The sequence below is a fragment of the Gordionus sp. m RMFG-2023 genome, chromosome 3, assembly GCF_954871325.1.
Source record: "Gordionus sp. m RMFG-2023 chromosome 3, tfGorSpeb1-WG-v2, whole genome shotgun sequence".
Classification (NCBI taxonomy): domain Eukaryota; kingdom Metazoa; phylum Nematomorpha; class Gordioida; order Chordodea; family Parachordodidae; genus Gordionus; species Gordionus sp. m RMFG-2023.
The window spans coordinates 22743166-22757011 of NC_088777.1; the positions used below are offsets into that span (position 1 = coordinate 22743166).

Below are 13846 nucleotides of genomic sequence, written 5' to 3' on the forward strand. Positions count from 1 at the left end.
GTAAAGGGAATCATCTCGGGCAAAATTTAATCTAATTAAGGAAAAATACAGCCCAGAGAAAACGAAGAAATAAAACATTTATGGAAATTTGTTTAAATTCATATTTTTATATAAAATAATTTGTATAGATAACGGTGGCATAAGTTATCTTTGTGAAATAGACTTCATTAATTAAACAATATTTAAAATTTATTTTTTTAAATAATGACTCTTATTAAAATTTCAAAAAAAACTTTTATTTATAGAAAAACTTAAATAAATTTAATCCGAGGCCTTTAAAAACAAGCCGAAAACCACTCTGCAAAATTGAAGGGGGGAGGGATAATATATTGCGCTTGTCAATGTCAAAAGATATAACCTGCCATTTTTATTTCTAAACCTATTTAATTTTGACAAAGTATACGTAATGTCAAGAAGAAGAGATAGAAATCGCATTTCTTCTTTATATTTAAGAAACCTAAGCTATAATACCACGTAGAATTTAAATTTAATGTAAGTTTCTATAATATTTATAGGATTGAGGATCTACGCCCAATGTTTGTTAAATTTGGTCCTGTAAAAGATATTTATATACCTCGGGATTATTATACAAAAGAAGCTCGTGGTTTTGCATATATACAATATCCTTTTTATAATAATCTTAGAATATTTATAATTTATATAATTTTTATATTTATAGAATTAAAGATAAAGCATTTATGATAAATTTAGATTACCTGATGTTTCTAAAGGTTATAGATTTAATTAATAGAATGAAATCAGGGACTTGCTGAGATATAAATTTTAATCTGGCCTGGATTTAAATCAAATTTGTTTAACTCAGCTTGATATATATTTTTCATCATCTTTTGACCTGACTTGGAATTTTATAAATTTTAATAATTTTTTCAAAGGGAAATTAAAGCAGTAAATGAATATTAAATGTTCTATTATAGACTCTAAAATTTTTCCACTGAATAATTTAAAAGTCAACCTGGCCTAGATTTTTTAAAATTTTGAACATGGCTTAGCCTAGATTTCTTAAAATTTTAAAGCCTGGATTTTTTAAATATTATCATTTTTTGGCTTGTTTTATGTCAGGTTCTAGGCAAGGCTTGCAGGTCTCTGATTACTATGTTTCCTATAAAATTTATAACAATATCCATTTAAATTTTGCACTCTTTCATATAAAGATTGTTGGTAAAGATTTAAAGATAAAGATCCATATAGATATATATATATATAGTATATATCAATAAAGATAAAGACCTAAAGATAAAGATCCTTAAAGTTAAATATTTTTAGGGCAATATTTCATTCAATATATTTTTTTCTATGAGTAATTTGAATAGTTTTTGCAAGTATAAATAAATAATTACAGTTTTTATTTATTAATATTAATTAAATTTAATACAATCTTCTAACAGAATTTATATGATATTCCTTAACTAAAACCTACATATCAGGATTGGCGAGATGCTGAAGATGCTCTATATGAACTTAATAGAGTTGTTATAAAAGGTAGAGAAGTTGAAATAGAATTTGCTCAAGGAGATAGAAAAAGTAATTTATTAAAAAATATTTAAAAAAAAACATTTATTGCAATAATTATACAATATTTCACCATACAGCTTACTAACATCGTCAATTAGAACAATAAATTTTAAAAATTAAGAGGTTATCTAAGAAACAGCAATGAATCATTGCCGGCAGCAAATAAACTAAAAAGTAGAGTTAGTTTGGTGCAGCCCAAAACCATGAAGTTTTTTGCAAGTTTTTTGGCTTGGCCCTAAATTTTTTTTGTCCCTCTTTTAAAATAATTTTTGTTAAGTATAAGAGATAAATATGCTTAGCATGATCATAAGTTTTAAAAAATGCAATTGGACTATCCTGTAAAAATAATTTGCACACGTCTGGACTGTGACCCTGAAAAGTATCCTTATATAAAAAATAATTAGGAGCAAACTAAATTTTTCTAAAACCAGTTTTTAAAAAATTTTTTAATATTTAATTTAGGACCATTTATTGACACACTCTAGCCCCTTAGGGAATTAATAGTAGACAACATTGTTTACCAGTCCAATCATATTCATTACAATTAAATTTGTCTGATGTTTGGCCTAAAAAGATGTGTAAATGTTTCACCAAATATCTCTTCAAAATCAAGAAAGAGGGAAATGTGAGTGAGGTATTGACACAATTACTAACGTTTAGTTTGGCTGAATATATATCTTTACAAAATCTGAGTTGGGGTATTTTACAAAAAAATGATTTAGCTAAAGGGACCACAAAATATGGCCTTCATTTCCTTCTTTTTTTTAAATATTTTGGTTTCTATTATATTCTAACATCAATTCCATTAATGTTTTTAAGCTTCTTCCAACAATTTTTTTATCTTTATTTTAACATTAAAACAGACGTGCAGAGGCACATTTGCACTGCCCAGTCCAACCTTAATTTTTTTCAAAATTTTTTTTTGACCAGGCCCAGTCCAGGTTTTACTGGATATTTTTTAAATATATATTTTTTAAAATTTTTATAGCTAGTAATGGCGATTTAAGTATTTGGTTTTAAAATATAGGCCCTGGCCTGGTATTTTTTTGAAAAAAAATTTCAGGTACAGTCATTTAAAAAAAAAATTTAAGCTCGGATTGGGTATATTTAAAAATTTAAAATAAAAGAAATTCAATATCTATTTCATCTTTAGTTTTTATTATATACTAGTTGATAGCCCGTCAAGAATGACGGGAATTAATGTTCTTAAATATTGGATATTAAAGTACCTTATATTAGATTAAAATTTAGTAGAAAAAGAGGTAAATTTGTAAATCATACCTCATAAAATATTCTTAATTTCTGATTTAAATATTGGAAAAAATATTATTACCCGCCTTTCTCGAAGGGCATAATATACCTAATAATAAAAAAAGTATATAAAACTAAATAAATAAGTAAACTTTTGTTTTTTTAGGGATAATATTTTTCATTGTAAGTAAGGATTAAATAAGGTGGGCTTAACATTAAAAAAATATTTAAAACTTAAATAATTGAACACTACTTTAAAATACGGCCCTTTGAAAATTCAGCTTGGATGCTTGGGAATATTTTACAGTATTAATTATGGGTCAGACCTGGGCTAGCCTGATTAAAAAATCAAGGCCCATGGAAATCTGAATTTGATTGTATTTTTAAATTCAGTAAGATATTTTAAATATTTTATTCCAGTTCTCAACTACCAAAATTTTCATATTTAGTTGGCCTTGGGGGATTTTTTTCAAAATTATTATGGCCTTGGACATTGCTTGGGAATTTTTTGTATCAAGTAAAAGCTTTAAATATATTTTTAAAAAAATGGGATATTATGTTTAAATCTGGTAACAACTACCATAAAAGTGAAATAACTGGTAACAACTACCATAAAAGTAATGAGAAAATTCTCATTCCCCATCCTCTGCTAAAAGCTAATCTATATATATTTTTACTCAAAAAATAGCATTTAGTCTTAATAGCTTTAAATATATTTTAACTTCAAGCATAGCATTACATTTAATGGATTAGACCTGGCCCAAAGAGAGAAGAGGGTTATCATAATATTTAACACATAATATTTATAGGGAACTCTGGTAAAAGTCAATTAAAATATTTTTTTAATCAAAAAATAGCATTTAGTCTTAATAGGTTGGCTGAGCTTTGGAAATTCAGCTTGGACGTTTGGGAATTTTTTTTTATTAACTATGGGTCAGACATTGACCTAAAACAAATTTTTCAAAGGCCTGGGCTATCCTGATCAAAAAAATCAAGGCCCACGAAAATCTGATTTTGATTGTATTTTTAAATTCATTAAGATTTTTTAAATATTTTATTCCAGTTCTCAACTACCAAAATTTTCATATCGTTGGTTGGGCTTGGGGGTTTTTTTTCAAAATTATTATGGCCTTGGACCTTGCTTAGGAATTTTTTGTATTAAATATATTTTAGCTTAAAGCAAAGCATTACATTTAATGGATCGGACCTGGCCTGAAGAGAGAAGGGAGTTATAAGGAATAAAAATTGGATATTATTTTGAAATAACTGGTAACAACGACCATAAAAGTAATGAGAAAATTCTCATTCCCCATCCTCTTAAAAAAGACTATTCTTAAAATATTTTAAAAAAAACAATGATTACCTGAAATAACTGTTAACAACTACCATTGATTTAAATGTTTCCTTAAAATAGTTAAAATATATTAAATAAAAATTAAACTTTTGGTTGAAAATGGTTTGCTATTTTTAATATTCCATTTTTAAAAAATTTAAAAAATAAAATGGTCGTTATAAATTAATTAAAAATGGAATAATTAAAAATATTTTACCTTAGCCATTAAAAAATAAAGAAAATAAATTTAAACCAATAGTATTAGAGCTTAATAATCCAATGAAAAAAAATAAATATTGATTAAATTTAGTTAATTACAAAATATAAAGCTTAAAGGGGCTGAACGGTAAGAACGTTTGCCTCACGGTAAGAACGTTTGCCTTTGAAATTAAGGCGCGAGTTCGAATCCCCGAGTAAGAAAAATTTTTTTTTTTTAAAATTTAACATTACCGAGATAATAAAAGCCCTCGATTTATTTAACATTAAGAAGATAGGAAAGTTGATAGAAAAAATAAAAATTAACGTTATGAAGATATGAAAGTTGATACCAAAAAAAACTAGCGTTATAAAGATAGGAAAACGTTCATTTCTTGAATACGGCTATTATATATATAGATTTGGATATAATCATTGGGTTAGTGTGATATTTAAAAATTTTATTAAGATTTTAGCAGTGGACTTAATAATAATAAGACTAAAATGAATGTGAAATTTCTGAGTCACATAGGTCTAGCCATGGGGTGTGAAGTAATTTGCTTGTTCTTGTTAATATCATTTTGAGATGAGATTTTCCCTTACAGCCTTCACCATATAGTTGCCAGATTTACCACATTGACTATTACAACTTTTTTAAAGTCAGAGACAACCAATTCAATTACCACATTTTTAAAATTTCAGAAATATACTATTAAAACTTCTACAAAATCTCCCAAATATAACAAAAATCATGTATTATTTTAATAAAGACATTTCAAAATAAAGAGATTCAATCCCCTCTTTCTATTGGATCCTTTGCCCTTAAATTTGTTGTTTTATTTGATAACTAATAAAAAGTGTGTATTTTATATAATTCATGGCCATATTAGCTAATTTACGCCAGGCCTTTAAGGAGGGGGATAGGGGATGCCAGAAAAATAATTTAATGATATACCCAAATATTTAATAAAAAGTTTTGTATAAATGAACCAAAATTATGTCACCAGTGGGGCCTAGCTGAAGGTTGTACAAAAGCTGGCCACATGCTCATAATATAAATATATAATAAAAATTGATACAATTTAAAATTTTTGATCTGACAACCTTGCCTCCCCCCTCCCACCCTCCTTTCTAAAAATATTTGTAATATCTCATTATAAACAATTATTTGAAAGAAAAAGTAAAAGTTAATAATTTTTTAAATATATTGACTCTAATTTAAAATATTTAATCTTTTTTATATTGAAAAAATGGAAACCCAAAATGATTCTTTAAAATATATAACATAGCCAAAGGCCTGCAATAAGTGATTTTAAAGATCACCTATAAAATGTATGGAAACTCTCAACCTAATAGTGACTTACCCTTAGCAAAATCCTGGTTACATCGATGCTATACATATACCAAGCCCTTTAATTCATGATTAAATTTTTTGCACTCTTCTCAATTCTTCTCTTTTTTTTTAAATTTTATTTCAATAAAAGAATTCCAAATAATCTCATTTTTTTGAACAAAAATTATAAAATATAATTATTTTTAAGGATTGATATTTATCAATCATTAAATTTTAACTTGATAAATGTTGTAAAAATTATTCAAACTAGAGATCTTAAAAAAATTTGGGTTTGGGCTGGGTTGGGCCTAATCTTGATTGGGTCCAAATGATTTAACATAAATTTAATAAATTTAGATTATTTTATTCCAAGGAACAAAAGGCACCAATATTTTTTATTTGCAAAATAAAAATATTTAACCTTATTAATTTGTAGAAAGGCACCATATGGTATATATCATTTATTTTGGGTTTAATATTTTTTTTTAAAAGATTTAAATTATAATTTTTTTATTATTCAATTTTTAACAAAAAATAAAATAAAAAATGGATATAATTTTTTTTAAAAATCACATATAGTATGGGACATATAATTATATCTCCCATTTAGGTAAAAACCAAATATCGGAAAATTTTAAATACATATTTGATGATTTAATCAAAAACTTTAATAAAAAATGCAAAAGCATATTACATAAAAGTATATGTGGTAATTCTCACTTAAGACGCCATATGTGTGTTAAATGAGATTCATTTATTCCTAAAAACTCAGTATATTCAAACGAAAACAATAAATATAAATAATTCCTTAACTATTATAAAAAAATATGTGAAACCATGATTTACTATTGCCCCAAAGATATGCGTGTTGACTCGATAACTGGAGATGGCTTTAAGAAAATGGCTCAATATTTTATTCAAATTGGCTCTATTTATACTAATATTGACAGTAGAGACTAGAGAGATTATTCACCATCCAACTACTTTATCAAGAAATGCAATGATTATGACAGATCAAATTAGAATAGATTTAGTGAGTAAAATAAAGTCAATTATCTGATAAAAACTGCCGCCACCACTGATATATACACAGATTCTTTCAAAAAGTTTTCCTATTTAATCTTTTTATTGAGATATTTATATTTGTAATACAAAATGTTAAATATAAAAAATTAAAAATAAACCAATAGCTAATATTAAAAAAATCTCTTTATTTAAATAAATTTGGGCCTATTTTGAGTCGGGTTTTTAGGGACAAATAAAAATAAATTTCGGGATCAGGCTGGGCCTGCAAAACTTTAAAAATTTTTTAGGAAGAGCTTAAAAAATTAGGCCCGATACAAATCACTATCTAGTAAAAGCATCTAATTTTGATCAATTTATTCAAATGCTGCACAAAAGAACTTATCTTTTGATATATAAGAAACACAATTAATGGTCTAACAGAATTTGAATATGAATTGCCTGGAGTTTGCAAATTAAAATTTGTGGAAATGCCACTGTTTAATAAAATATACTCGTTGGATAAATATATAGAAATTTTTATTAATTTTTTTAAAAATTTTGACTCATAAGAAAATATTGAAATAAAGATTAATGTGTTTGTAATTTAAATATAATATATTAATTATAATTGTAGGAATATGAAATATGTTAACAAATAATGCTTATTTCTCAAACGATGTTAGTCTTCTACTGACGAAAAGCATATAAAAAAACACTAAATACCTTTCTATATTTATGACACTATCATGCATGGGTTACGTTCCTAAGAATTATACTTTGAACTGGACACACTATTCAGGATGGACGTTTAACCCAAGGCCATGTTAATTAGCTGTATGGTAAATTATGTAATTGCTGCCATTAATCCTTGCATGTTTATTTTTTCTAAGATGAAAATCGATTATTTTATATGTATGGCAAAAGGTTGTGTATAAAAATTTAGCAATCGAGCATTTTTATAAATTTCAAATGTTTAATATATTTTTAAAATAGCCTGATTTAAAATTGCAAATTAAACATATGTGAATAATTTTTTGACATATAATTTGTTTTTATTTAAAATATTTTTTAAATTACGAAATGCAATCTTCAAGAATCATTCTTCATAGCATTTTTAGCTCCTAGCATTTATGTATGCTGAGATTTTTTCCCTCTGTTTAGTGATGCTATTGTTTTATTATTCATTTATTATTTATTCATTAAAAAAAACTTAGCTCCTTACGAAATGAAGGGTAGAGGTCGGGGAGAAGTTAGGAGAAGCGGCTGGAGAAATAGGGAGAGCGCTTCTCAAAGCCCTGACAGTAGGAGTAGATCGGGTTCTACATCTTCGCCAAAGCATTATGGTAGAAAAAAAGAAACATCCAAAAGAAAGTCGGAAAGAAGTTTTACCAGAAGTCGCTCATCCAGTCGTAGCCGTGATAGTTTTTATGATAAGAATGGTAGCAGAAGTCATACTAAGAGTCCCCATTTTGCCAGTCAGCAAAATGGCAAACGCAGAGCCAGGTGTCACTTATTTTATAAATATGATCAGAGACTTGCAGACCTAGTTACCCAAGTTATAGTTTTATAAACACAGGCGGCTTAAAGATTATTTATAAAAATTACAAACCAAAGCAGGTTGAAAAATTCACACGATGAATCATTTAAATATACATTAAGCTCTCATGTTTTCAAGTTCCCCTTTAACCCATGGAAAATTATTTAATTAAAAACCTTAGGTCTGGTCTAAAGATTAACAATATCGACTAGGTAAGAAAATGGAGAATAATCTAGGGCTGGACCTGAAAATGAGGTTACCTCTGCAGGTCTTTGAATAAAGTTAATGGCTTTTTGTTTCATTGATTTGATATATTCACCAAAACCGATCCGATTCTGATCATTTAAATTAATATATAATTTTTATCTTATTTATTTTATATACATAAGATTAGGATAAAGGTCTATAAATCATACTTATCCTATTATATGCTTAAATTTGAATAGAAGAGTTATCCAGAGTATTAATACTTATTCGGCATAAATTTTTAAATTGATAGTATAGATAATAGGAAAAAATGAAATTTAAAAATTCAAAATAAATAAATACTTGAAAATTTGTTAATAGAATATATTGTCAAAGTTAACAATTATTAGGCAATCGATATTGAGATGGATTTATTTCATTTATATGTTTCTCATTAAGTTTGCTGCTTCTAGAGATTTGGTTTTAATAATTTTCCTCCAAAGGCAGAATTATAGTTAGGAAAAAAAAATTAATAACAAATTTATATTTTAGTGATTGCAAAGTTATATAGAATTAAAACTTTTATGGGCATCATTCCATTCAATCATAATATTTCAGAACGATTTTCGAATCTTTTGATGACTTAACTTAGCAAGTTAAATTTGGTTTGAAATATGTCCTTCAAAGGTCGAGTTATTAAAAATCCTATAACTACTTTAAAAATAAGGGTAAGGCATTTTGAATATTTCCTAGGGTATGTAAGTCATGATGAATGGTCAAGTATGATCAAAGTGCAAAAAATGTTTATTATGAAGGGTTTACCGTTGTTTTCGCACAGAAACTTTTATTATGATAACACAAAATACGTAGTCAAAATTTTTTATGTGTTATTTAACTTGAACATCATATAAAAATTAATAAAAAAAAAATGTCAATACCCCTATTTTCGATCAAATTCCCATTCAAAACGTAAAAAAAAATATTTTTTTACATTAAATTTATAAATCATTTATTTAAAAAAATTTTAATTGATTTTGTGCATTAATGGTATACATAAAAGTATATTATAAAATAATCGAAATAATCTTAAAAAATTAATTTATGTCTAACAAATAATATTTAATCATATTGAAAAATTTATATATCGTTATTTTAATAATTAATGGGAGTGGAGTCATGAACTAAACAAGGATTTATATATAATTAGTCATTTTTAACCTCCATTGAAAAAATTTGATTCTATATTAGTTTCCAAATCTTATAAAGCAAAATTATCATCGTACATAAAAAATAAGAATAATTGAATATTTTTTTCTATAAAAAAATCACAACTTTATTTGTATTCAATAAGTTTATAGATATTCTTCTTTTTTTTAAGAAAATAAATTATTTCGATTATTTTATGATATATTTTTATGCAATAACCATTGATGCACAAAATTATTTTATGCTGATAAATTTATTTAAAATTGTTTAAGATAATTTTATAAATATCCCGTTGACTTTTAATAAAAAATTTATAAGTTTATTGCAATTTTTTTTTATAAGTGAATGAGAATTTGTTCGAAAGAACGATAAAAATAAAAGCATTGGCATTTTAATTAATATTTTTTATATAATATTCGAATTGGAGATAACAAAATATAAAAAATATTGTTTATGGATTTTACGCTCTCATAATAAGAATTCCTTTATGAAAACAACTGCAAACCCTGTATATTTAAATTATGTTTGGTTTATTTAATTAAAATTTTACAATAATATAAAACGTCCTTATTATTAGTGCTGATTAATCGCTCCATTTGAGCCTGTTCCAAATATGTTTAACCGAGTTTTATGCTTAAAATAATTAATTCATCCTGTCGGATTTTTTTTTGAGGATATTTAACTTTTACCATTACCTATGTCAAAATATGTCAATTCACCAAATTATATCGTGATATTTTTTTTATAATAATCTTTGAAATAAGGTATTACGCGGATTGAATTACAACATTAGATTAAAAAATTTTAAAGCATGAAAAGAAAAAAGGTATTTTACAAGTTTGAAAAACTAATCTGATTAGTGTGTGACAACTTCTGCATCCGTTATCCATCATCAATCTTGGATACAAAATGATCCCTTGATAAAAAAAATCATTAATAAGTCTACTAGGGTTTGCAGGTCACAAATTTTCTTTGGCTTTGGGCGTCAACAGAAAATCTGAACTAAAGTTATTTCCCTCTTTTATTCTTCTAAATTTTATTTGAGTCATCGAATAAAAGGAGCGCATAAATCTATATTATGAGAACATTCGTTCTTATGGAAGAATACCCACTATAAAATTTCTACAAATCTTTTTAGCAAATCAGAGTTGTTAAAGTAGCGCGTTACTTTTTTTTAATTATTAATTTTTTTACCGCGCTCCTTTTTTTTAAAGTAGCTAAAAATATAATGAATATAACTATAAACATGAAAATTTTAATATAATATCATAATTAATTATTTTTATGATTTATTATTTAATTTTAAAAATGAAATTTATATTTTCAATTTGTATTATAAACCTAAATTATCTGGTGTAAATTATTTAAAATGGATATCCAAATCGATGTTAGTGAGTCAGAGACAATGATGATATTAATGAAATGGAAGGTACCTTGGAAGAAAATGTTCTTGATAACAATAATACACATTTTCCATTTTTAAAATTTGGAAAATATCTCAAATTAATGTAAAAACAAAAGGTGGCTACAAATTTGTTTGTTTAAAATGTAAAAAAAATATATCCTCAAATAAATCTAGTAGCTATAACTTCAAAAAACACCTAAAGGTAATTGGCATTTTTAATCTAATAGTATTTTTATTTTGTATTCATGCCAACAGTTTTAAAGAGATAGAAAAACATTTAATAATATTGGTATAGGGGAGACTAAAAGGCCAATTCAATCTAAAATGTTAATAATATTGCACTTGCTAATATTTCTCAGAAACTGACTGATAAAGTTATTGTCGATTTTATAATTGATATAGTTCAGCCAATGCCATTGGTTGATAATCCATCATTTATCATGATGATTTAAGCTCTATCCCCTGGTACCACAATTTTAATAGACAAGAATGATTAAGATAGCAGATAAATTTGAAGTGATGAAAGATGCTCTAATAGCAGAGTTGTCAGAGATATCCTATATTTATATACCATGGCAGATATTTGGACACATAATAGAACGTAAAAACTTATTTATATTTATAAATTGATCTGTTAAAAATAAGTAAATAATACTGCCTTCCCCTCAAGTTCTAGTGTTGAGAAATTTTAGTTAGGCGAAAAATAATTTCTGATCGTCGCTCTAGACTTGGGAATGATATTATAGAAATGATTTTATTATTAAAATGCAACAGAATAAATAAAAAATGAATATACCATTAATATTTATTTTTATTACATAAATTATAGTTTTTTTACATAATTTTTTTTATAAGAAAAACTAACTATATTTAAATATTTATAAATGTTGATTTTTATCTTTTATATACTATATAATTACATTATAAGCAAAAAAAACAAATTTATTTCTAAATTTTTTCTATAAAAAGTAGCCAGAAGTACTTTTAAAAAATAGTAACTAATAGCGCGCGACTTTTTTTTGACGGGTAGCGATAGCGCACTACTTTTAAAAGTAGAGTCCAACAACTCTGAATATAATACAATTTTAATCATTTTATTTACATAAATAGGCAAATAATTGTCAAGGATTTTTCAAAAAACATTCGCATTTGAAGCGCTACTTTTTGGATGAGAAGAAAAAACTGCCTTTTTTCTAGCGAAATTTCTCATCACTATTTTTATTTCTAATCGGCTTATTATAAATGTATTTCATTCCGCTGTATCAGAAAGATTAAAATTATACACTAAATTTGTCGATCTTCGTCATTGACAGCATTGCATTAGGTGAAAGTGGAAATATAATGTTGACTGGTTCAACAATCCACTTAAATTAATGTAAGGTTTATGTGTTAATTAAAGATATAATTGTAACATCTTATAGAATCTTTCTTATACATAAAAATAATTAATCCTTTTTCGAAAGCAAATTTCCTAATTTATCCGAAAAAATATCTAAGTCGTTTTAACTTTATGGTTATTTTACAACAAAAGGTACATGAAAAAAATATTTAAAAATAAAAAATTTGAAATCAGTTTACCTTAATAATCCTAACAAACATGCTGAACTAGGAATCATCATTTTTGTAAATATGAAGAATAAGGGAACGATTTATATAAGGTGGATTTGTCTAAGCGGAGAACATTAACGGAAAAACATATACTACACTCTTCGATTAATGAAAATTATAGAATAAAATGAGACAAAATTTTATATTATCAAACAAACTTAATGTTGTTTTAAAAACATTTATTTTTATTTTCGATCATATTTGACCTGGGCAAATGGCTAACCCTAGTGTATTTTTATTATTATTAAATTTCACAATCGTTTTATTTTATAATTTAATTTAAATGTAGAAAACGATCTCTTACTCCATCATCCAGATCAAGATCACGATGAACATGTCGATCAGATTTAACATATATTCTTATGCTCTTTCATAAATATATTTTTAAATCTATATGTTAATTTTTTTTCATAATACAATATTTTATTTGTTTGTTAACTGTTCCGGCAGATATTTTAATAACATTACTCCCTACTTTAGATCATAATGATTATTTTTGGAATATATCTTGACTTTTTACTCTATTTAATATACTGTATATCCTATGTAGGTTGGAATAAATCCATAGTATAGAGTTTATATAAAAAATTCTTTCTTTATAACATATCAATATAATCTTAATCTTAGTCACCTGTTTAAAGATTTAAACACATTGACAAAAAATACATAATGTGAATAAGATATTTTGTATGTAGTATACATATTATATCCAATTAATTTATATTATATGGAATTAACATATATAATTAATAAAGTTACTAAGATTTTATATATAAAAGGATTTCTTATACACCAATTTTTTGTAGAAACCTATTTTCTACTACGAAAGTAAATTATTTTCGACGTTTTTAACTCCCTCTTTTCCTCTATTTTCTATGACTTGAGTTACCCTCTATTTTAATCAAGGTACTTTATCCAATTAGTATTGCTTATGTCCCACCTGTCCAACATCTCAATTTTTTTCTTCTTTAGACAATATTTGGCATTTTACCTCATGAAATATCATTTCATACTTGAAATTTTTTTAAAATTCTTATTCTTGATAATTTAAAATAAAATTATAAAAAATGGTCATTCCACAAAAATGATTGTGAAACTAAAAGTTGTCAAAAATAAGTATAATATTTGAAATAATAATTTATATTTTTGGTTTTGGAAAGATAATTCTTTTAAGTCATGATGTAATCATTCTGATTTTGTCTCCTAAATTTTTTATACAAACATAATTAGTTAATTTGGACTATTTATTTTCTC

The 13846-nt window shown here is 25.3% G+C and overlaps 1 protein-coding gene across 1 annotated transcript; it reads left to right on the plus strand.

Annotated features, from left to right (window-relative positions):
* The first annotated feature begins 362 nt into the window (after positions 1 to 362).
* LOC135925848 (serine/arginine-rich splicing factor 12-like) lies at positions 363 to 13230 on the plus strand. Its single transcript, XM_065461370.1, has 5 exons — positions 363 to 474; positions 516 to 620; positions 1439 to 1542; positions 7865 to 8153; positions 12882 to 13230. The coding sequence occupies exons 1-5, from the start codon at positions 407 to 409 to the stop codon at positions 12922 to 12924; spliced, it is 609 nt and encodes a 202-aa protein (XP_065317442.1). The 5' UTR covers positions 363 to 406; the 3' UTR covers positions 12925 to 13230.
* Positions 13231 to 13846: the final 616 nt, after the last annotated feature.